The sequence below is a fragment of the Excalfactoria chinensis genome, chromosome 1, assembly GCF_039878825.1.
Source record: "Excalfactoria chinensis isolate bCotChi1 chromosome 1, bCotChi1.hap2, whole genome shotgun sequence".
Lineage (NCBI taxonomy): Eukaryota > Metazoa > Chordata > Aves > Galliformes > Phasianidae > Excalfactoria > Excalfactoria chinensis.
In genome coordinates this window covers 66,037,354-66,062,541 of record NC_092825.1, presented here as the reverse complement: position 1 = coordinate 66,062,541, position 25,188 = coordinate 66,037,354, and the positions used below count along the sequence as shown (strand labels likewise).

Below are 25,188 nucleotides of genomic sequence, written 5' to 3'. Positions count from 1 at the left end.
AGAGCTATTTCCCACCTAAGCAACCAGCCATTCTGCTACAGATGAAATTCTTCAGTCTTCAACCAAGATCCTCAATTTCCCTCTGTATATATCTGCTATTTCGTATTACTTTATCAGCTTCCTGATGAGATATATGAAATCAGTACAGTCTGAGAAAGGAATTCAGCGGATAAAGTTTGAAAACTTCAATTGAAGCTGGATCAGAATGGCTTAGGCATCTCCTCTTATCATAGCACAGAGGGAAAAGACATAAATCTGGAAGCACTATAGGGAAGATTCACTGGCAAGAGGTGCGCTGATGCACTGTTTTATTCAATTGGAAGTGCTAAAGAAATAGAGGTGTAGGGTTTTTATTTTAAAAATCCAGAAAGTAAAACCGACTGGCAGAGAACATGAAGGGACAGGCTGTTCCAGCCTACAGTATTGCTCTCTTGGTCAGGTTTTCATTAGTCTCAAAACATGCTTCTCCGTATCTTATTCTTTGTGTCCTACTAACCTTGTCACAATCCTAGCAGATTTAGAGTAGCACAGGAGGCCCATCCATCTTCACAGCAAGCAGATGGCCTGCTGTACCCTGTTTTGTTTGCTGTAGCCTGCAAAGTAACACTTTCACCTCTTCTTTCTCACAACATTAATTGACTAGGAAGAAAAAAAAAAGAAAAAATTAAAAAAAAAAAAAAATCAACCATGCAAAAACTGACAATGGCTTTTATTCTTTGGGGAGATTTTAGATGCCTGAAAGAGCAGCAAGATCTCTTCACACACATGCACACACCTTTTGAGCTCACAGAGAAGAAGAATTTGAATTAGCTGCTTTCACGGTTTGAAAGCTTAATTGCTGAAGAGAGTTTTGGCATTGACTGTGGGGACATCTCTCTGGAAGATGCAGCACAATAGAAATCATAGTAAGAAAATAAGAGAAGGGAAAATAGCAGAAGACAGACATGAAGAATAGGCACCCCTCAAGAGCATACAGGTGCTCTACCCACCCAAGGGCATGAAGAAAAGCCACGTTGCCCTGCAGGAGGAGAGGTCCAAACCCCAGGGACAGAGATCCAGCTTGCTGTCTCAAGTCTACAGTCTGATCCTGTGCCTCAAGCTGTCATGCATCTGCTACTTCCCTTATGCCATTATGGTAACTCTGCCCTTGCACCCACTCTTAGAACCACAGAATCAACAAGGTTGGAAACAACTTAAAAGATCATCCAGTTCAACTGTTCACCCATTACCAATAGCTCCCACTAAACCATCACTAAACCATGTCCCTCATCACAACATCCAGTCTTTCCCTGAACACCCCCAGGGTCAGTGACTCCACTACCTCCCCAGGCAGTCCATTCCAGTGCCTGACCACTCTTTATGAGAAGTAGTATTTCCTAATGCCCAGACTGAATCTCCCATGCCACAGCTTGAAACCATCCCCTCTAGTCCTTCTTTCCACAGACCCTCACCACCTTACATCTGCTTTATAGGTGATCTATACTCTAGGTGGCGTACATGAGAAAGACAAGACAACAGAAAAGTGAAATCAAGCAGGAGCCAAAGCACTTCAAGTATCCAATTCTAAGCCTTGTTACACAGCTGCAGGTGACATACCTTTGAAACAAGGACAACACCAGGATCCTCCTCTGGTTCAGAAATTCCCAGACAAAACATTGTTTATTTAGAAAAGAATGAGACTTTATTTTCTTCCCCAGAAACAGTTTGATAGAGACAGCAAATGACCCCATCAGTTACTGCAGATAAACTTGCTTACCTAGCACATGGAAAGGCAATAGCAGATAATCAGTTCTAATGAGTGAGTGAACACAAGCCAATTAAAGAAAAGAGTCACTTACCCATCCTAAAGATCAGAACGCACCAAACACTCCAATAGGAGGAATCTCCAGGCTGAGACCCTTCCCTTTACCAGCCAGCCCTTAAATGAGGCTTAAGGAAGGGTGGAACCAGGAATTGTTTTCATCCGTGCTCCCAGGGCTGGCTGTGTCCCTTCACCAGGTGCTCAATCATTGGCTCAGGCAGTGACTTAACAAACCCTACACACCTAGCTACCGGCATTATAAGAAACGCAGTACCTTAATAGTCTACCATGCTTTTCCATCAGAAATGGCTTACAGTCTAGGATTTAAACACAAACATGGTAAACTTGATTACATCAATGAAATGGTTTGTACAGACAGCTTCGTTTATTCAAGATATCATAGCTTATTTACCAGCTTAAACAGTGAGCAGCTTTATTTTTCATTAACTTAAATTTTTAACAGGAAAGAGAAACGATATTTTGATGGAAGGCAAAAATTACATCTGAGAACAACATTACATATTCCCACTTTTTCCAGCTTCATACTGTTGGAATAATCTCCATCAGTCTGCTTTTACAGTTTAGACTATGCAAAGTCTGTGACTATAACTCAAATGTAAATAGTATATGCTTGAGTATTCCACACTGGTCTATGAAATGGGTGCCTGCATGATGGATCAGTAATATTCTGCAGTGTGTTTTAGGAATCAAACGTGGGCTCTTTGTCAAAGCATTCTGAGATGTCAGGAGTGTTATAAACTGGCTCACTGCATTTAAATAAATAACTAAATAAATAAAAATTACAATGTTCATATTCGATCTTGCAGTGTTTTTGATTCAGGCACATTAGCTGTCATTTTTTTCCCCGGAATATTTTCAAATGAATGACTTGTTTATAACAGGGTTTAGACAAACTGATACTGGGAAGAACATACGACCCCTTCTTCTATTAAATTCCAAGAACCAAATTTCCTCCAACAGCAATCTGCAGAAACACAAGCACCAAACTTACTTATACCAGAGGAGCAGACCATAAAAACTCCGAGCATGCCATGAAAAATACACATTTCCTTGAGCCCTGATAACCACCCAGCCATGCAGCACCAGTTCATCCCACACCACAGCCCAGAGGCTGTACAAAAGCAACATGCTGGAAACAACTTGTGGTCACCAGCAGCATGGAGGAGATTCAGGTTAAGATCCTTGGTGGAAGAGGTTGTGCTGCGTAGTGTCCTGCCCAGAGGCACTCCTGCCTCTTGCTCCTGTCCTCTGTCAACAACATCCCTGTTTTATTTGCCCAGTAATGACTTACTGCACAATTTGCTTGCAAAATTACAGCCTCAGCAGAAGGGGTCTACAAAGCAAGAACAAACTTAAAGGTTTCTCACCCAATTGTTTGAGTCCTATTAAGGAATAAAGCAAGAGACAAGACAAGTTCATGTGAAAGAATAAGTATTTCTCACTTAATCTTTTGAAAAAGCAGATACAACTTTTGCTAGGGAAGCAACTTGATCTTGCAGTTCACTGGCAACACGTATTGGAATTTTCTCTGTAAAGACATAATGAGATTATTATTAGCACAAAAGGGATTACCTTCAGGGCAGTTTGAAGAATGCTTTCCTTTAGTTGCTGTGCATTATTACCTCTTTCAAAGGAAGAACTTAAAGACTTCTCATTATTGCTATCTAAGGATCTTTCTTTGGCTGGGTGATAAGGAACTAGACACAACAAATTCTTATCTTTAAATGTCACCACTCACACTCAGCATGCTTCAGTTTCCCATTACTACACAGATGGAGGATTGGATTGGAGATCAAGTGTCAGAGTAACTGACTGCACAAAATTAAATTAGTTTAGAGAGAAGCCAAAATAATATCAAAACTTTCTTTTAATCACATCTCAAGCTTTATGCAATACATACAAGACATAACTTTAAGGGAGCAGACAGAGGTTTCGAAAGAGTCCTGATTTAAAACACCAGAGAAAGAGAAGGGTTATGGTTCACATGATTAGCAGGCTGCATGCAGAGGGTTCCGCTGGGATACATGGGGACTGTTGTCAGACAAACACTGCTAAGAGGATCCCAGAGGAGTTTGAAAGCCCCCAGCATGAGTATGCTGTTGGAGGTGGCAGAAACTGAGAGTTTCATTCCACCCATCCATGGTGGTCTCTACTTCTACCAGCTGTGGAATTGACCAGCATCTGCCACCTCTGTCTGGAGGGAAATGCAGTCATGTCAGTCTCTTCTGTAAAAGTGCCTGGTGTGGCAATCATCATTCCCACTAGCAACACATAACATTAGGGCTGCAACAGGCTGGAGCTGTCCAGTTTGGCATTAGCTTGTCAAAGAAACCATGGCATTCTTCTATGCAGGAGCTCCCTCTGGTTACTGCAGTCTCATGGCAGCACATGATCCTGGGTCCCTTGTCCAGACTGGAGAAGGCAAGTGATGAGGCTTTCATCAAACACTTTGGTAAGTGCCAACTTCATTTTGGCTACTTGTTCTTTTGGTGCCTGGTCCATATCCTCCATCTGATAACAAGTGACCACTTGTGTAAATAAATTTCTGAACCTGAGCTTCTATAGTGTCTGTAATCTTCACAGAGATGCTGTGATTGGCCTTCCCCCTCTTCAGAGTGAATGAGAAGCAAAAAACAGGGAGGCTGCAGTAACAGCTTCCACACTCATCTCCGGGAGCAAAGAATCCAGAGTCTCAAACAAGCAGGCATTACACTTCTGTGCAGCATCAGTAGGAACAAACTCTTGCTCCAGCCACAGAATTACACAATTTACTGGCCTGGACACGCACATACTTGCAGTTATGCAGGCCATCTTTATGTCACTTTGCACAAATACATACTTGCATATGCAGTGTTAATACAGCAAGTGTCATACACAAGTGCATGTATATACAGGGTGGCAAACAGAGCTGGGAATCCAAAAACCAGACCATGGCATGCTAGCACAAAAAAAAAAAAAAAAAAAAAAAAAAAAAAAGAAGAAAAGGAAAGAAAGGGGAAAATAAGAAAAAGAGGCAATTGAAGCTCTTGGCCTTGCTCTTCATGTTTCTTTAGCCTTGTATTTGGAATACAAGCAATACAGAACCCGCATTGTAGTCTTCAGATCTCCTTTCACAATATCTGTGGATACACAAGAAGGAACAAAACCAGATGGGAAGCAATATGGGGATGCATAGCAAGAACAAAGAAGATAATTTAACAGGACTTTACGCCTTTCATTTTTCATACACCTTTCATTGTTTATGATTCTTCTATGGTATGAATCATACAGGGAATTGCCTGATACTATTTTTTTTTTGGTCACTTTTCTATCATGTTTTTCTGCTGTTGGTTGTTCTCTTTTTTTGATTTTAGTTTTCAGCTTCCACATTCTTGTTATACAACCTTCCGCTGTGTTTAATACTTGCAATGGAAGACGGTAATTAATAGAGAGGGTTTACTATTCTTCTAATATTGTTGTAAATCATCAGAAGAAACAATGAAACACCACTAGATGAGCTCCTTGTAGAGTAAGTAGTGTATTTGTAGTAGGCACCCCTAAATCATATTAAAATTGATTACTAACTGAGGATTTTCTCTGTGAAGCTGAAGAATCTGTGGGTGTTGGCACCAATGTTTGTTTTATTAAAAGATCAAACATGTATTTGAGGCAGTAGAGAATAGTCAGAGGAAAGGAAAAAACAAGGCTTTAGCTCTTTTCATATAAAAAGTTGATCCCGGCATGGAGATCTGAGTTCATGCCAGTTACTTGTTACGTATTTAATACAAATAGCTTTCTAAACTCATAGCTCTATGCCTTATGGCCAAAGGCCCACAGTTCATACATGCCCATCCTGCAAATTTCCAGCATCACCAAAGTGATGGAAGAAAAAGAAAACAGAAATAAAAACACTGGAAGTCCTATATTCTGTCATTCCCTCTCCTTGATGCGCGAGGTTCCATACTAAATACAGACACAGACTTGCTGATGAACAGTGGAATTTTTTCTTATTTTTAACAAACTCTTGATTTTCTTACTCAGCAACAAGATTTGGAATTTGTGGGAACAGTGACAGACTGAGGTTGTGTGCCTTGCCCTTTGCAAGAAGTCAGTCTGAGCAGCCACAGCCCTCTCCTGTGCTATTTGAGAACTCATTAATGCAGCTGCAACCCACATCCCCATTGCACATGGATGAGCAGCTGGTCAAAAATGTTCTGTTGGGCAATTCTTAAGTAGGAAAGTTGGACTCAATCAAGGGATTTTTTTTTTTGGCAAGGAACTTACAGGAACAGGAACACACATCCCAGCAAAATCAGGCACAAAGCACTGACTCAGCAATGTAAGCATTCACTTGAATGACAGAGATCAAGATTCAGCTCAGAAGTCTGAACTAGGCAGAGCAACAACTAAGACCTATGAATGTCACGTTCAGGAGATTGACCCACCAGCCACTCTGGCTTTGGATAAAGCAGTCAGTCTTTCTGATTCTCAGGACATTTTTTGAAAGGTGTCTTCCCATATAAAACAAGTTTGGTTTTGTATCACCTAAACTTCTTATGAGACAGGAAAATGGCTTTCCCTCCAGCTCAGCTGCTGTACTTTCAATAACTGCCACTCTTCTAAATCTGTGACAAACACTGACTTATTAAACAGTTTAAAGTCAGAGTTATTAGTATATCTGTAATACTATAACATCTTTAGCACAGAAATAATTAAAAAAAAAAAACAAACAATTTTCAGCTTTATTATTATTCATTCTGAACAAGGAGCTATGGGTCAATCATATAATGAAATGCATGGGTGTCACACTGCAGAAGCTACTTTCTTCAATCACCCTTGGTTTTGCTAGCCAGAATGTTAGCAGTGCTACTCCGGACAAGACTGTGTGCTATGACTCACCCTCAGAGTTCACAGAAAAGCTGAGAAGACCTCCATCCGTTAGCAAGTCCAATGCAAGGTTAACATTGTGAAGCTGTTGACATGAGAGAGATATCGGTGTAATAGAAAATACTGTCCATCTAGCAGCATAACAACCAGGATATTTTTGGAAGTATTTCTCTAGTAGCTAGAATAAAATACTGATTCATAAATATGAACCAATATTCATCTCCTTATTTTTGATGGAGTGGTTTTCAGAATGGCTGCCATTTATCATATAAAATCAGATGTACAATCCATCTCCAACAATATGTATCCCACCCATGCAGTGGGAATAACAATCCATTCATTTAAAAATAGACCTTGCATGAGCAAGTCTTCTGTTAATGGATGTTTCCACGGGGACAGCAGGGTAGAATCACAACTGGATCTAACAAATGCATCGAATTTATTTCTACTTTTCCTTTTTTTTTTGGTTAAACAATGCCCATATGCTTACCATATTTGGAACCAAAGAAGAAAAAGTATGCAAGTAAAAAGTTGTCTAAGTTGTCTGCATTTCATTTAGGATTACCAAGATTGGAAATCTTCTGATCAGCTGTATCTGCAAGGTTTATGCTTTAACATATAAAGATGTATATACGTGTAATGGTAGCGATGATATCCCTTAACGTTACTCCTGAGAAATTAAGCATACCTCTATAAATAAAGGCTGGGCTTCTCATCCCAGTTTTACCTCACTTGTTTTTCTCTCACTTTCCCACATGAAAGTTGCACCACAGGCATATGCAGTAATGATGAATGATATTTCAAAAATAATATTACATTCAAATTACTAGCTCCTTACAGCTTAAGGGCAGCTATTTACTTGCACAGTAATTAGCAGGCTCTCTCCCTCTAATGATGTAACAAGGTCTGTAAGAACTTCAGATTTTCTTTGTACGTTCCTTAGGCTACTGAGCAATTTATCCTTCAGGAGGTACAACATTAAATTCTGCCATGCTGTTCCCTATTATCTTCTGACAACAAGCACTGGGATCCCACGTGCATAAGCCAAGCAAAAACCGTGTGCTCTGGAGTGAAGTGATAGATTTATGTTTTACCTGGTTCTGTGATTTACAAGTAACTGAGACTGACAGAATTTGAGCTTGTTTTCCTCTTCTCATACTCAGCAGACAGGAGAGCTTAAGCTCATACCAATCTACACATTTTTTCTGATCAGAATGAATAAATCAAATGTTTTCTTATTGAATCTGCAAAGGTAAAAGGGCCTCATTTTCCTCCCTGTAAGCATCTGAGATTTTCAAGGGAAGGAAACATACAGATTTCAAAGTAAATCTTCAGACAGAAATACTGATAATTACCTAAGAAAGGCAACCTAGAAAAGTAAGTTGTTCCATCCAGCTGCACTTCCACACTCAGAAGAGATGGTAAATTCTCTAGGATTTACAATCTGACAGCGATCAGATTGTTTGGGATATTTCAGCTCTGGGACTGGTTTGACAAAAACTACCAAGTCTGCACAGTTGTGATAAGCACAGGGGCTCTCTCAGGCCTTATCACCTGGCCACACCAAGTTCACCCTTTGCTCCAGCCTGATAATCCCATAATTCTATTCCTTATTTAATAATATATGATTTTCTATAGAACCAGAACCAGACCTTGCTTACAGCTGCTTATAAGCCTTGCTGTTTGCAGGAGACAACCAGAAAACCTGAACAAAAGTAACCCACTCACAGCACCTGCAGGCTGGTCACCTCCAGGATTTTGGCTTCACTTTGCTCTGTTCTCCTGCCCCTGCAACATGAGCTCCCATCCTCCCTATCTCCTTTAGTTTTTGTTTCTATTTTCCTTGTTGGTATCACAACTTCCAGTTTCCTCTCCTTGTGACTCATAGTTTGGAACTACAAGCTTCCAGCTTGAGTGCAAGTTGGTGCACTGCACTGATCTCAGTGGTGCATGTGGTTGTCACACTTTTATTACATGAATGACATGTTTTAAATATCAACAAAGGTTATATTTTCATACTTTACTGTACCAATTAATGTCTAAAATGGCAGGGAGTAAGACAGCACATGGGAATTGAACGACATATTTAATGTTCAAATGACAGCTGAGCCACGGTAGTTCAATATTTTTAGTTGTACTGTCATCTTGCTTTCTTTCTTGTAATAAACATCAGACAAGTGTAGCAGTAAATAACATTTTGGCAAAGTATTCAACAGCAAATACAGCTCTTGAAAGTAACTTTGCTAAAATGAAATTGCTGGGATGTGTAGCATTGAATTGAACCAGTATGTAGTCCCTCTATAACCTCCTCTGGGGCCAGTGACCATTGGAAGCAGAGTAAGAACTAGGAATTCTAAGCTCTGGTTTGTACATAAAATGTAGAGAGGCATCTCATTTCTTGAGATCTGTGCAAGCCAGAATAGGGCTCATACAGAAAGAAAAACATTATCTACAAATCTTATATTAAAAAATATTCATTGACTTCTGATTGTAGTTATTGAAAATACTTGAAGTTTGATCTTAATTCAATAAATCAGAGCACACAATTTTGAAAACTGAGTGGAAGAGGAGAAAGGGAAAGATTTTATGCTTTGATTTTATTTAACTCTTCAAAACGTGTTTCCCATCGTCTTAGATATAAAATCTGAATTTTCCTAACGCCTTTAACAGTCAACCAATTTTGACAAAATCTGAACCTACATCTCAGTCAACTGTGCTTTTAAATGCTTTGATGATCTCCACAGAAGTATCTATTATTGAAGAAGGGATCTCTGAGAATTTTCATCACAGATAAATAGTGCCCGGGGAGATGAGCTGCAGTGAGACTGGGAATCGACATTTGTGTGGGAAACCCTGAATGCAAGTCACATCAGAGGAGAGATTCCCTTCTCCAATATCTCTAGAGAACAAACAATATGAAACATTTCATCTTCAGAGACCCAAATGAATACAACTCAGGAAAAACATTCAGGGTTTCAACTGGATGATCATCATGGTCCTTTTCAACCCAGGCCATTCTATGATTCTGATTTTCTGAGCCATTCACTGACCCAAATGGAAAAAGGAGTTTGATTTTACGGTGCAGAGGCATGTGCGTATACAAAACCATCAACATAAATAACAGTCCTCATGGTCAGCTTCCTAGAAGCTGCATAATCCACCAGGATCAGCAACTGAGCCACATCAGAAACACCTATGACCTTTAGCCACATCAGAAACAATTTGAAAAGATCTCAGATACCTCAAAATATTTCAGTATCCTGGATCTGTGGCTGGGGCATTCACACCAGCAACCCAGCATGCACTTCCTTCTGGCTGACACTACTATTGTCTTCGGAAGTTCCGATAAAATCTGCCTGGTAGAGGTTGAGAATGGAGCCAGGCAAGGACAACTGGGTACATTACAGCTCCCAGCCTTGGGGGAAGAAAGGTTGTATATTCTCAAGAGCTTCTAAAGTACAGAAAGGGCCTTCAAAATGTTCTGGTCATGTCTCAATTATGGTATATTTTTAGGATGGCATAAGGAAAGCTATATGAATCCAATTCTGTTATGCAAGATATGTCATCCATTTAACAATGTCATTTGTAGGACAGACTTGTAGGAGGATAGCACACCAATTCCTTGCTGCAGAGAGACTGTTTTTAACTGGGAGGCTTCAGAAGAATGCATCTGCATAAATAAATGCAATTAACAATAGCTCATATCACATAAGACAATACGTTTTTGAAGATGATAACAATACATCCCAAAGTACTCAAACAGCACCATGTACCTGCATTTGTACTGTCCCAAAACATTACCAGCAAACACCATGCGTGCATATGGCTTTATACACAGCAGCAGTTGCAGCAAGACACGGAGCTCTTCTGACATATGGAAGCAATAAATACACAAGATGTTTGAAGCTTCAGGCTCTAAGTGATTAAATAACGACTTACCATCTCTGTGGTGCTGGCTGGAGTCAGAAAGAAATCCCTTAAATTCAGAAAATAACCTTCTAGTTGTCCAATTAACAGAAGTAAAATAACCCCATCTGCAAACTGGAAGAGGAACGATTTGAATATTATTTATTATGTGGGCTTTTAGTAAATTCCAAAGATAAACAGCACTCTAGTGATAAGGGAATTGCAACGCTACTCTGGCAACCAGACAGCCCAATGACTCATCCTCCTCGACCTCTCAGACAGCACGCTTCATACATACTTACATAAGGCTCCTAAACTCATATTAAAAAAAAAATACGACCTCAGGAAAGGACCGCTATTAAAACAAACTGTTCCAGATGTGAAGAGACTTTAGACAGCCACAAGTGACAAACACATGAATACACTTGTGTACAGTGCCTGAGATTTATGACAAAAGCCTCCCAGAACTTCCCTTCTCACAGACTGATTTCTCTTGCTGCTACAGTGTACGTGTCCATGGAAGCAAAGAAAGATGTACCAGGGACACCCCTGAAATCTCTTCCCATCTCTTGCTCCATCCCCAAGAACCATGGGGGTGTGATTGAGCCTTTCATTGCTGTGCATGGGAGGTGATCCTGAGTTGTCCAGCAAGCACTTCTGCAATTTCAGGGACTCTAAGGAAGCTCGATGTTCAAAGGATGGAGTTCTGCCATTTAAAGAAAATCAAGCCTTCCTACCCTGCAGCAAACCCCGCATTAAGGATCACTAAACACCAGCAACCAACCTGACTTTCAGTGTAATTGTCAGAAATCAGCCTTACTTCAGAAAGATGGGAGTTCATTCAACTCTGAAAATGACTCCCCGTAGCATTACAAGGAACGCACAGTATTCAGTACAGTGCGGTATTTTTCCATTTCTTAGAAGTTTCTCAAGCTTCAGAGACTGCAGCCTGATATCTTAACCCAAAACTAGATACAATCATTACGTTGCTAAGTTTAAAGCACAAAGGAAGGATCCTAATGGTAAAGAAAACACTCGAGTAAATGACAGAAGATGATAAGGTGCAGCTCAGTGCAGGCTACCTGAGATTCCATGTCTTTCACATTTAATCCCAATTTTCCAACATGCTGGTTGACAAACTGCAAAAACACCTGAGGAAAACAGAGGGGGAGGAATAAAAGAGCACTTTTTTTCAGTGAAGTCACGAATTATGTTTCACCCAACATATTTTGTTGTCTATTAAGGAATAAATAAATAAATTACCTTTTTTACATCATCCAGTCTTTCAGGAGCACGGCTAAATAATTCATCAAAGGCATCATCCGCTGTATCAAAACAACATTCATCACTACTGTTTGGAATAAACTGTCAGATCACAGGTTTAAGATGTCTTGAGAAGGAGAAAGGCAATCACACCTTATAAACCAGGTAGGAGAAATGTTTTGGGGAGAAGGGAAAAAAATCCTGCTTTTGGATTTAACAGAGGTAGAGGCTTCTCTTTAGCCTGACTATACCAAATTTAATTCATTCAGCTCTGTAATTTTTACCTGTAGATGTTCTCAAGATTTGCACTGCACCAATTCTGGCAGCAAAACTAAATGGGGAATAGATTTCTCGGGTGCAGGTAGGCAAATGCAACTCTACTTAAGGAAGGTTCCCCCGGAAAGCCAGCAGCAGGGAAGCCTCAGCTGTGAAGGAGCTTAGCTGGTTTGCCCTCCCTCCCTGCTGGGAAGCAGGTGAATGGGATCCCATCACATCTCAGAGCCAGGCTGCAATCTGCAGCAGTCTCACAAACGAGAGAGCCCTCTTCTGGAGCTGTGCTATGAGACTCCTTTCAGTCTTTGTTAAGCAAGCCGTGTTAAAAATAGATGGAGACAGCATTCAGAAGAGTGTATTTCAGATTTCTTTTTCCAGCAGAATCAATCCATTCGAGGAAATACTCAATTACAGTATTTTTCACTGTTTCAGCTAGAGGCCAGTCAGGGGAATAAGTGATAAACATGTATTAAACGATACAGTTTGCACCTCTGCAAAGTATGAAATGCTAATACAAAGGGCTCAGCAGAGAATTAAAACAGTTGCACCAATTTACCAGGGATGAAAAACGCTCCTTTGCAGCAAGGAGCAGCTCATGGTGTGTTAGCCAAAGCCTCAAGCCAAAGCTTGGGCAGTTCCAAGACATTCTACAGGCTCCGCACGCATGGACAATTTTCACCTCAAGTGTTTCATAGCCCTCAAAAGCCCTAAAGGTAAAATCTCCAGGGAGGCTGCTTGCTTTAGCGAGCTGCTACCCATAACAAAGCATAGGATTTCAGAATCCTATTTGAAAGCTGAAGAAAGGAAAGGACACTGAAACTATTGAGGCAAGAAGAAACACAGTTCTCATGGCACTGTGTTCATAAGTAGTTCCAACAGAGAATGAAATCAGCACAGACTAATTATTTCTTTTAATTCAAGGCATACTTTGTCCCCAGACAGGACTTCTCTGCTGGGTCATCAGCCCACTGCATCATTCCCTGTCTCACCTCCCACCAGCAGCCTACAGGCAAACGGACTGTCCAGCTTCCAAGCCATATGGTGTTGAACGTACAGACTTTAATAGAAGACATTTAGAGAAAAACTCTAGGAGAAATCAATGAGTCTCCACTAATTCTGGTGGAAACGTAATGATTTTATCATGCGGTAAAAATCGATCCCACCTTGGGGCATAATAATACATAATGGAGAAACGCTGGATTTAGCAATGCCAGTACTTACTCGACTGCTCTTCTGAATTCTCTCTAGAGGTGCAATAAAAAAGAAAAAAAATTAGAAGAAGCATTCAACAGAACTGATTTTATTCATAAGCAAAGCTTATCTGGGCCATCAGGCACCTTGTAAAGCAGGAGATACAGTACGAATTGCCATTAACTTTATGTCAGAGTAACTTTCCAACAGACGCTTTTAAGCACACTGTATATCTGTGCAGACACTTGGAAGCATATGAGAATTTAACTGGCCCACATACCAATGAACGTTTATTTTTTAAACACATCCCATAATAACCTCTTGCACTAAGTTGCTCATGAAATTAGAATTTGAAGATGTTCTAGCATATAAAAAATGACAGTAGGGAACTGTTTCTGGTTCTTGGAATGATGGTCATATTTTCTTGGTGTAAAAATGATATCCTGCCAGATCTGTAATAACCACAATACCTCTCAGACTCAGCAAGCTCAAACCTTATTTCATCAGCATCAAAATAAGCAAAAAATCCGCCTCCTTTCTCTTAATTTATGGAGGCAATAAAAACAAATGAATAGTAGATAGAAACCACTGTGGCTTTATAAAATGTCCTGTTTATTTTACAGTGAGTTTAGAATACTGTATGTTTATTACTATTTTTATTACTATATTCCATGGCAATAACAACCTCATAAATACTTATATACATTCTTTTAGAGAAATTTAAATAAAAAGTAGAACATGCATATGCATTTTTGTCATCATCATAATATCAGATATTTTTTGTTTCTAAGGGGAAAAACACCCACAATATTTCCTTTCTGATTGACAGTGTACAAACCAAATATATCCCCTCTTACTTGCTTCCAGTGATATATTCCACCCCATTTGCTGTCTTCAATCCTTTGGAGGTGTTCTGTTAAACAGAAAATATATATTTTTGGTTTTGTTATGCAAAACAATCTGAAAGCATTGGTGACACTTTCATGAACTGTCTGCTGCCTTAAATGACTACCAGCGAGCATTTATCAAGAAGCCCAGCACAATTAGTACAGGCACTTTGAGAGGCTGCTTCTCATTTCTGCTCTCTTCAACCGAGAATGACCTATTCCCTTCAGGAGCATTAATTTCTCTTGTGAAGAAGCAGCTCGCCAGCAAAACCCCACCATCTCCATTACCACTGCCCTCTCTCTCTCAGGGCTAGTATCCATTTCTGATACAGTGGTTTCACAGATACTCCCTCCTGATTTCTGTGCTCTGAGGTACTTGCAGCCACACAGGGCACTAGTGGGAGGACTGCTCTATAATGAGTCTGACTTTTTACTGGTAGGAAGGATTCACGTGACAGGAGCATCTGATCACTGCAAAGGGACAAGTAATTAGAGTAATTCCAAAAAATCAGAAGCTCTACTTGTGCCTATGTGCTGGGCTGGGACACAGACACTGAAGAGGCTGTCCCTCCCAGACACTTTGAATCCTCTGGACATGAAATATGTATTTTAAGTGCATGCGTAGTTCCAGTTATCATTCTTTGAAGAGTGGAAACTGTAGGTAATGCCACACAAGGTGCAGGGCTCAAAACACAACTGAATGGCAACCGTTACCCTTGAAACCGCAATCTAGCGGTGCTGATTTTTGCAGCCGCATCCCAAACCACGGGCTTTTCAATATTCTCCAATAGCCCCAGAGCTAACTTCAAGAAACACAGTGGAGGAAGAAAGCATGCAAATCTCAGCTCATAGAGAAAAACATCAAAATGTAACCCCAGCACCTATCTTTTTAAAGTTACAGCATCAGAACTAACCTCAAAAATGTATGGCCTAGCCATTAAATTGAAAGACACGGTTCACAGAAAATAAGTCTCCCATTTACTGTTGCACACAGATTTCTCCTTAATTATCAATAAAACTAGGTCTCGTGAAGTGTTTCTACGATATTCAGTGACAAATATTAAAGCCATAAATACCTCAATGGTGATTGTTTCCACATGAACATTTGGAGGAAAAGCCAGACTGGGCTGGAAGTGCTTTGCTATTGCAACCAGAAGATGCAGTGTGCTCAGTAGGTCCTTTGCTAAAATAGCTATACCATGTAAAGAAAGAAAACAAAGTTTACTGTGCAAAACAATTAAACCTCACTGTAATATCCTAAGTTCTTCCTGGACAGAGCATCCCAAAGTCATGGTAACACAGATGGGACATCAAGCTGGGGTTTATATCACAGTTCAGCAATACCACATCTTAAAAGTCCTTTTAGTGAGACATACATGTGGATGCTAAAGGCTGTTAAACCACATATCTGGAGGACACATCTGCACCTAGTCAGGGACAGATACTCTTGTCTCACTTGTGGTTCAACTAATAATTGCAAACAGGTCACTTAATTACTTTTCTGGCACTCCACTGCTTCACAGCAGTCTTACAGCAGAGGAGGCCTTGGGATGGGTAATTTCGTCCTGTTTCACAGCTGCACCTACCTTCCACACTCCATTTCAGCTGACTTTCTTCCAGTTGCAAACACTTAGCCACGGCTTCCAGAATCACAGAGAGCTTCTGACGCTGTTTTTTTTCTGTTAATGCTATCTTGTCAACATCCAGCTTGAGAGATCCTAGATTTTCTTTGACAGAGAGCCCACATAAAGAAGATGGATGCATTTAACACCATCACAGAGAGGAAAAAAATCAATATAAAATCACAGCAAAGCGCACGAAGTCTTGTTCCCAATGCCCAGTACCATTTAACAGCTCCCACAGCTCAGACCCACAGCCCACCAGCATATGCCTTGCCGGACTCCCACACTCTCTGATAGCCTCAAGTAAAATCAGCAGAACTCTAAAGGTCTCAGCCTTTTCTTTACAGCAGCATCTCCCATCCCCAGCACTCCACAGTGCTCCTTTTCCTAGGGGAAGCTACAGGAATTCAATACATGAAGCCTTCCTGTAGGCACTGCACAAAGGCCGTACTAACTCACACATACAGAAGAAATCACAGCTCATTGCTCAGACAAGCTGTCTATGAAAACAAGCCAATCCTATTCAGTCTGCTATCTTCAGCCTTGAGGAAAAGAAGATGGGATTTGAAAAGAGTGCCACAAAAAAGAAAAACAAAGCAGGGACAGGAAAACTGAAGAAGCAAATGGACCAAGAGGCTTTTCCAAGGGGTCACATCTTTAATAAATAGATATTCATCAATTCAGAGTATTAGATCTGAAACTGAAAACAAAAAAGCTGGAAAACATGGAAATAATTGTACTGATCCCATTCAATGTTTCTGGTAGCATCATCAGTTGCCTTTGTGCTCCTGGCTGATGCTAAAGACTTCCAGAGAAGACAAACAATAATTGAATAAAACAATAGTGGATCACCAGGCATCTGTTCAGAATTGCCTTTATTACAACTTATTCACAGATCTTTCCATTCAAGAGTACGTTTATTCTACCTTTGTAAAGTCTTTCCATTATTGATTTGTGAGCTTAACTCAGAGGCAGCTTACCCAAGAGATGATGAAGTACCAGCCCATCATACAGATCTTCTTCCAGACTTTTAACTACTATGTGCTCCTCTTTCAGAGTTGTGTTAATCCAGTCAATCAGCAGCTATGGAGGAAAACAAAACAGCTGACAATTATATTTTTGTCTGGACAATTCCTCAGTGCTCTGCCATGCTTCAGCTCTCTCTCTTTAGTCTCTTATTTCATGTTTCATTTTGCTTTCAACCTCTATTTCCTCTTTGCCTCTTGGTTATTTTTAAAGAAAACTGAAGTTAAATGTCAGTTAGTTCTTCCTAATAATACAAGGCTCGTTGGTCACTTCTGGGCAAACTTTTAGGTGAGACAGGTGCCTCCCAAGTCATATTCTCATGAATTTTGTAGAAGCAGATATACAGGAAAGAAGGTAGGCCCTACTGCCACTTCCATGAGGGAGAAGGCTGTATAGTAGACCTCCAACCCCCTGCCTTTATTAGACGTCAGAGAATTCACACACAGACAAAAGTTTGTGAAACCCTTCTCTCATTCTGTGGGTTGTATCCTGCATGTATGAGACCAAAGGAGCTCTTCAGTATTTCCCCAAGCCCTTATTAGGTCACACATGCTAATACAAAGGCGAGAGGACATGCTGAAGCAGAACTAAAAAGCAGCAGCCCCAGCTGGTTACTAATAAGAATCTCTTGAAAAAAGGCATGTATTGCTCATATTGCTATTTTTACTGCTCCAAGTGAGTGCTTGGAGTATGTCATATGGGTGATATCTTCCTTACTTGATGTAAATATAAGAGACAAATCAAAGCATATCCCTGTATGTTAGCCAACAGTAAGAAAAATAGAAGAAACGGTTTATAAAAAAATAAAAATAATAATCTCTGAGATGCTCAAAACTGCATGAGAAAAAAATGCCTACCTCAGACACTCCCCTGAACTGAGGAGCTCATAAAGCATGTGTAGCACACTTCCTCAACAAAGAAGTAAATGGTGTTTTCCAGTGCAGAAAGCTCTGTTCCTGCTACTGCTGGCAGGGTAAGACCTGGTGATGTCTAGGTGGGCAAGGGCTACACATATACACTAAGTGACATGGACAGGAAAGACCAAAAAGCAGAAAGTACTGCCAAGTATAGACGTATGAAACTCCTTGTTGGATATCTCAGCTCTTTACAACCACAACCGCAGCATGTAGCTCAGACTACTCTTTTGAGTTCTGTTATTAGGGTCCCACTCAGGTTCAGAGCAGAGTAGTGTGCAAAAATGAATACATTCAGAAAGGAGAAAAGGAACACCTAAAGATATTTGCTACTGGCTTCTAAAGCAACCATCTTCTCTTTTACGCGTTCTTCAATATTTACAGTAACTACAGTGAGCCATTTCACATTTCTTAGCTCTTCAGAACAAAAATACAATGCAAGACTGTCTTTTTTCAAGTCAAGTAAGGATCTCCACAGCTTCCCCTCTCCACCTCAAGCTCATCTTTGAAAGAGCCACAAACACTTCAGATGAAGAGGGCAAACAGTGGCAGTGATGGCACATAGAGGATGCCTGCCTTTGGGTCCCCATTTCCACCTTGCCATCTCCCACAGAGAAGACAGACAGCGACAAACATTCTTACAGGAGTTTCTGAGAGGGAAAGAATCAAGCACTGAAGCTCACAGAAATCTCCATATAGTAAGGAATCTCTTCATTTTTGGCAGTCTGGAAAGAACAAATGCGGTGTCTCTGTAGACAACATAATTGCATTTCGCAGCATCACCTTTCAAGATTTTCTCTTTCACACAAAAACATTGTGAAAGCCTGACACAGAAATTAAATATTTTTGATCAAATGTGCATGAAGGTTTAAGAAAACATAATAAAGAAGCACACATATTTACGGATTTATGAATGCCATATAACACACACATCAGCACAAAGCCTAAGCTTGTTTTTGTAATATTTCTAACGCTTTTAGTATCTCCATAATGCAAGAAGTGCCAGTCTCAAAAGAGACACGCCACTTTTCTTGCAGGAAATTTCAGTATGCTAGCCTTCCCCTGGGCTATGCCACTAGAAAAATACAGTGATTGAATGCACAGGGGGAATTTTCAAAATTACTTGGAAATAAAGCACTTTCCCGTGAAATAGGATTCATCCGTCACAGCTACCTCAAGCAGACAATGAACTGCACAACAGCTTGAGGGCTTTTCTGCTCTGTTCCAGTGATGACTTGCACACCTCGCTCCTCCTTACTCTGTTATTTATTAACCCATCAGGCTGCACCTTAGCTTGCGCCAAGCCAGCAGCCATCAGGAAGCTGCAGACACAAGGCAGAGGACAAGAGAGAGAACTGCTGTCCATCACCATAGCAATTTCACAGCCTGCTATCATAGGATCAGGGGAACCAACTTCCATGTACTCGAACATCTCCTGTTAGTCATAACAAGCATTGACATGGATTTCCTTTCAATCACAGCTGTCTGTCCTGGACAGATTCTTAATGCCGTGACACTATCGCTACAGCCAAGTAGCACCTGGCTACTTTATACACATGTCCTGAGTTATGTGAGAGGTCATACAAGAAAAAACAAAGATTTTAAACCTGCTCTCCACTTTACACAAAATAGAGATCATTATGTGGGGTGTCAGCACATAAAGCTTAGAATTGTACTTGACAAAGCCCAAGTGCCAGCATCAAGACGTGCCCATGTCCTTAGAGGGCTGGGTATGGGGCCAAGGAACTGTGTAATTTACATGGCTGAGCAGCAACGCAGCAGGTCAAAGCAATCTCAGGTGAGAGTTGAACTTAATAGTAAAAGAAATTGTACCAGCTTTAATTCTTCCAGTTTGGGATTGTTGCTTGAGGTGGGTTTTATGAGTTTCCTTTTCTCTCCTATGAAGGAAAGAAACAAGATCAATTACAATTATCAGATATGACTCACATGAGTTTTCTATAAAATCTGCATTATCACTAACTGACATATGTAGAAATTGCCATTTTTTATTTCAACTGATTCCCCACAAGGAAGAAAATGACTTATCAAAATACTAATGACTGCCGTCAGAAGTTATATTTCAATGTAATTCAAAACAATAAATCTAGAGGGACAATCCTGGAAGCAAACAAAAGTTAGGCAGACCTTTATGTATGAAATTTCAATTTCAGTTAAAGAATCAGCTAGGACTTGTGTTGCTTCTTCATTATCTGCTTCAAGAGAGTCAGAGGCCAAACCACACACATGTCACAGCATTTACTTGCTGCTGATGAAGCCAGAAGACTACTGTTGAAAAATACACAATTCATTTGTACTACAGTTTTTCTGCTTGTCTCTTCAGGTCACTCCTTGGACCTTTTTCTGTCTTGGTTCACAAAGTACATACCTGGAGTGATGACATTCTCAACAAGGAATTGATTAAGGGCAGCAGGCTGTGTAAATGCATTTAAGAAGTCTGTGTCCATTGTATTTTTTCACTCCTGGTTACCTGATAAAAGATACAGAGTGAAAGGAAACATGAGTAAAGAAGGCATGAATCAAACAAAATAAGTGTTAGGAAGAAAACAATTGAAAAGGCTTTTGTTGTTGTTGTTTTTTTAGTTATTATTTAATGACTTATGGATCACTTCTAAAAACAATCTGAAAATAGTATCTAAACGTGTATTAAAAAAGTAAGGTTAAAAAGAAGCTTTAATTTTTCTGTTAATAATCAGAATGTAGGGAAGGAAGACCTTAAGTACAAAAACTTGCCTTAATTCCAACTAATTGTTTCATCTGAATTAATTAGTAAAATCTTTTTACATTATTTACATAAATTTACATTAAAAAAGAAAGCTTCCAGTTTCCAGATATCAATACATATAAAAACGATCGACACTTTAAACTATTAAATCAAGAATGCAGTAGTTAAATTAGACACAAGCTTACAAATACAAGCAGTTTCCTTTACTAGACCATCTGGTATGGTTGTGTAAAAAACACAGCTTCCTTCTGGGTATACAACCTCAACTTCATGTTAGATTAAGCTGCACAGCTTCTCAGCCATTTGTACTTTATACAGTGACTGCAGAATGACTTTCCTACGCAGCCTAGCCATCTTTGAATGAAAGCAGAACAGCAACACACAACACAGATATGGAACTACCCTGCCAACAAGCAGTATTACAGGCAGGCTTTTCTAAAATGGTTAGGAGCACTGCAGAAGGCAGAGAATGGAGTTGTGGGAGCAGGGAGCTGTATAACCATCCACACATGTCCTACCAAACTGAAGTTCACTGCCACCAGCAATGATCTATGAAGAAGGGGCTGGCAAAGATGTCTCCTAGGGTTCTCGAGGCCTTGAATTAAAGACACACATATGTAAGTCTGTTCCATGATGCCTATACAACATGAAAGACAGAGCCAGGCTCTACAGGACCCTTAAGTGGTTGGAAATGTTCAGTTTTAAGTGCTTGCTTTTGCAGTCTGTATGTTTATGTAAAGGCTGATCGGCCAAGTCCACAAGACTAAGAAAATTAGGATACTTTAACATGGCAAAGTCTGAAGTAAGGAATAGAACCTGAGTAGTCTCTTTTAAAAGTTGATCCAAAAAGAAGGACAGCTCTTCTTTAAGCCAAAGATAAGTTAACTTCAGCAGATCATAGAATCATCAAATATCCCAGGTTGGAAGGGACTGATGAGGATCATAGAGTCCAGCTCCAGGCTCCACAAAGGACCACCCAAAATCCAAACCCTGTATCTGAAAGCGTTGCCCAAATGCTCCTTGAATGCCGGTAGCTTGAGGCCATGCCCACTGCCCTGGGCAGCCTGTTCCAAGGCCTGACCACCCACCCTGTGGTGCAGACCCTGTCCGAGAGAGCTGTTTGCAAATGCCATTGCACAACTGCCCAAAGACAGTTTCCAAAATGGCATTTCTCTGGTAGTTTTGCACTCCAAAATGCATAGTCCTCCTCTGCAGACTCTCTCAATGTTCATTAAAGGCTCCAGTCAAAGTCCACTACAAACATATATTTTAACACTGATCTTGGCAAGCCACGATTATTGGTAGGAAGTGGCAATTAAATACTTTTGTATATCAGTCTTGCAAACAAATTAGATACGAAATGCCCAACAAATGACCAAGGAAAAAGAGTCACAAGGCAATTACTGTCATTATGGCTGCAAAATTGAACGCTGACACTAGAAACATGGATAATAAACTAAGATACTTAAGAGAAATTGAGTCATTTAGTGCCTGGGAAGCAACTGAACTATCTGAGATGAGACTGTCTATATGTAACAAACTAGGAGGAAGGAGGTAATTAGTACAGAGAAACCCAAGTCGAACTTAAATTAGGTTTCTGGCACTTGTTTTGCCTTTGACAGTTTTACTTTAAAGCCCTGTGTAATAAACCACAACTTACCAACTCAACTTCACTGCAATATTCAACTTGCACATCCCTTGCACTTCCTTTGAATATTTACACATCAAAATAAGGCATACTGCCTGCCACATCCTTTCATCTGTTTGGCCAAGGAACCCAGACATCAGAAAGCTACCTTTAACATTTGGAAGCCTGTAGGAAAGGGTCTGAAATTAAGAATTTAGCAAAAGTTAATGTACTCCAAGGACTAGGTCTTGTGTGTCGCACTTGGTCAGAATGGTAAAATGGCCATCCTGGGTGAGACAAAATGTCTCACCTGATCTCAGAGATAATTTGGATGCTGCTTGTCCCTTACGGCACCCAAAGTCAGATGCTTAGGGAAAAAGAAAACAGAGCAAGCATTCACAAGTTACTTCCCTAACACACGCTCACAAGCTTCAGTACCCTGCTGCTCGGCCTTTCTAAACCAAAACTGGAGTCCTAGTGATTTGGTGCTGTCAGAATATTTAGTTCTCATGAACTTCCCAGCCCACCCATGAGCCTTCTCCAATGCTACCACATCCTATTTGAATTGCTAGGAAACAGAACTGCACAGGTTTAGGATGGTGTCCACAGTACCCTCTGCATTGTTCTGCATGCCTTTCTTCTAATTCCTAACATCGTTTGCTTTACTGATCACTGCTGAGCATTGAGCTGACACTTTAACTGAACTGTCTATTAAAACTCCAAGATCTTATTCCCAAATATCAACACTGCTTTGAGCCCATCACTTATCTGTAGAACCAGTATTGTGTTCTCCCACTACGTGTTTCACTCTGCATTCACCTACACTGATTTCCAACAGCCATTTCAGAGGCTAAGAACTGCAGCTTCTTAGCATTTAATAGACTCATTACTTGCTACTAATAATTAGCGCTCTTCAGCAGTCTCTTGTGACAAGTCTCATTGCTGCAAGGCTTGATCCTAGGTAGTGGCCTTTCAAAAGATAACCTGCTGCAGAAACAGCATGAAACAGAACAAAATGGGATCTGGACTCCTCCTTAGGTTTAATTGCTTAATGAGAAATTGGAAAGGATGGGAGATTTGATTCTCACCTGCAAGCTTCCACATTTCCCATAACCTCTGCAGCCTAGCACCCAAATTCACTATCCAGAGCTGTTACTGACAGGCTATTTTTCTCTGGCCTCCTGCATGAATTATTTATCACTATTAGGAGGAGAGATCATTCTAGGAGACAACTGTTTGAATATTGATTGCAGTGGCATTTCACAGTGGAATTTCTTAATAAAATTGAGCTTTGGCATTATTAACTATTCAAATGAAATGGCTTTACGTGGTCCTTCATTCTGTTTTACTGAGATGTCACAGCTTGTTCACTTTAAAAGCTACAGCCGTTGTATTCCTCTTGCACCACCTGCTGTGGTGCCGATGAGTGAATTTTTGCTAGGCCGAGAACTGGACTATTGCATAATGCTGCAATGTAACGACAATGGATAAACCAACTCAGTCTTTTAGTGAGCCAGTTCAGCTCACCTCACTTCTCACAGTCTTCTCACAGTCTGACATCATCCCTGATGTACGATATAAAGCACTGGTGAGAAGACTGCGGTCCTCAACATCTGAATTGACTGTTGGATATACACAAGCACTCACCGACGTTACCAAATTGTTTCAACTGCTGAACTTCCTGTCCGAACAAGACAAAAGCCCTGCTCTGCATCAGCACAAACACATTTCCTAGGAACAGTTTTCTAAGCAGATCACACAAACAGAGAACAAAGCCCAATTTTGATGGCTAGTGATAATACTTCTGCCTTCAAAAAAGCAGAATAAATCAAAAGAGAGAGAGAACATGCGCTGTGCACCCAGCTTAAAACTTATTTTTACTTCCTTGTTCAGTATCTGACTTTTCAAAGAGCAGTATTTAGTCATTAGCATCAGAAGAGACACTGTCTCAACAAGAACAATCCATGAAAAAGCATGAAACTCTACAGCTGAAGAAAACACCACCAAAACTTCCCCTGAAAGAGTCCCAAACTTACAATTCAATTCTTCAGTATTTCTCCAGAAGTTCTTCTCACAGCAGCGCAATGCAATTGCTCAGGGGCTCAGTTCCACTGCACAGGGCAGCACGAAGCACGCACACTGTACGTGGTGAAAGCTGCACCACACAGCACTGACAGTCCTTGAAAACGAAACCAGAGTCATAAGCGGAACTTCATTGTCTGCGTGCTCAGTTCCTGCTGGTGACTGCAATAAACAGAAATACAAATGCAGGAAGCATGCATCCTCACAACTCCTGAAATGCCAGAAAGTATTAAGCAAGGTACCGTCATTGTTTCATAGCACCACATCGTTTGCTAGTCCGCATCGCTGCATGTTTTCTTTGCCTTTAATATAAGATCCATCGACAGATAAAATCATCATGCTACATTACACCTCTTACTCAAGGTAAAAGCTTTTTATAAGGCAGATCAGCACTTTTCTTCCTACCTGGCAGAAGGGGGACCTAGGCAGAAGGAAATGAGCTCATTTGTCCTTGGACAGCCAGTTATACACCAGTGCCCCAGATGCTCATCTGGTACAAGCGTAACCTCTGCTAAGTAGATCTGATACTATGCCTCCCCTTTTCTACCACTGATTAAAGAGGGAAAGCTCTCCACAGCCATTGCTTTCCCTGGACATCCTCTCCAGGTATCACTTACAGTAGTTAAGTCTTCCAGAATGTAAAAGCAACAGCTCTGCAGTCCTCTATGAAATCCCAGAACAAGACAGGAGACAGCCACACTAATTAAGCCAGTCTGTTTTAACACTATTAAGGGACTGACTTCTGTGTTTAGCTCCACACCATAGATGAGAACTAATAGTTCTGCATGAGCTAAATAGGATAAAGGAAAGTGAGATGAAAACAGACTTCCAGGTGCTATGAATTCTTAATAACTGAGAATTTAACTCCAAAACTTCTGTCTCCAAAACTTTGTAGAGTGGTGAAGTCCTGGAACAGGCTGCCCACGGAGGCTGTGGATGCCCCATCCCTGGAGGTGTTCAAGGCCA

General features: G+C 40.5%; 1 protein-coding gene across 1 annotated transcript; it reads right to left on the bottom strand.

The window, feature by feature from the left end:
• Window positions 1-1,748: 1,748 nt before the first annotated feature.
• PARVG (parvin gamma) lies at window positions 1,749-24,328 on the bottom strand. Its single transcript, XM_072340617.1, has 13 exons — window positions 24,177-24,328; window positions 20,157-20,258; window positions 19,604-19,668; window positions 16,811-16,913; window positions 15,795-15,935; window positions 15,285-15,400; window positions 14,179-14,234; window positions 13,352-13,374; window positions 11,858-11,919; window positions 11,677-11,745; window positions 10,628-10,729; window positions 6,701-6,773; window positions 1,749-4,941 (listed from the first exon to the last, which is right to left on the bottom strand). Exons 2-13 carry the CDS (start codon window positions 20,233-20,235, stop codon window positions 4,862-4,864), a joined length of 969 nt encoding a protein of 322 aa, XP_072196718.1. The 5' UTR covers window positions 20,236-20,258; window positions 24,177-24,328; the 3' UTR covers window positions 1,749-4,861.
• Between the last annotated feature and the right edge of the window lie 860 nt (window positions 24,329-25,188).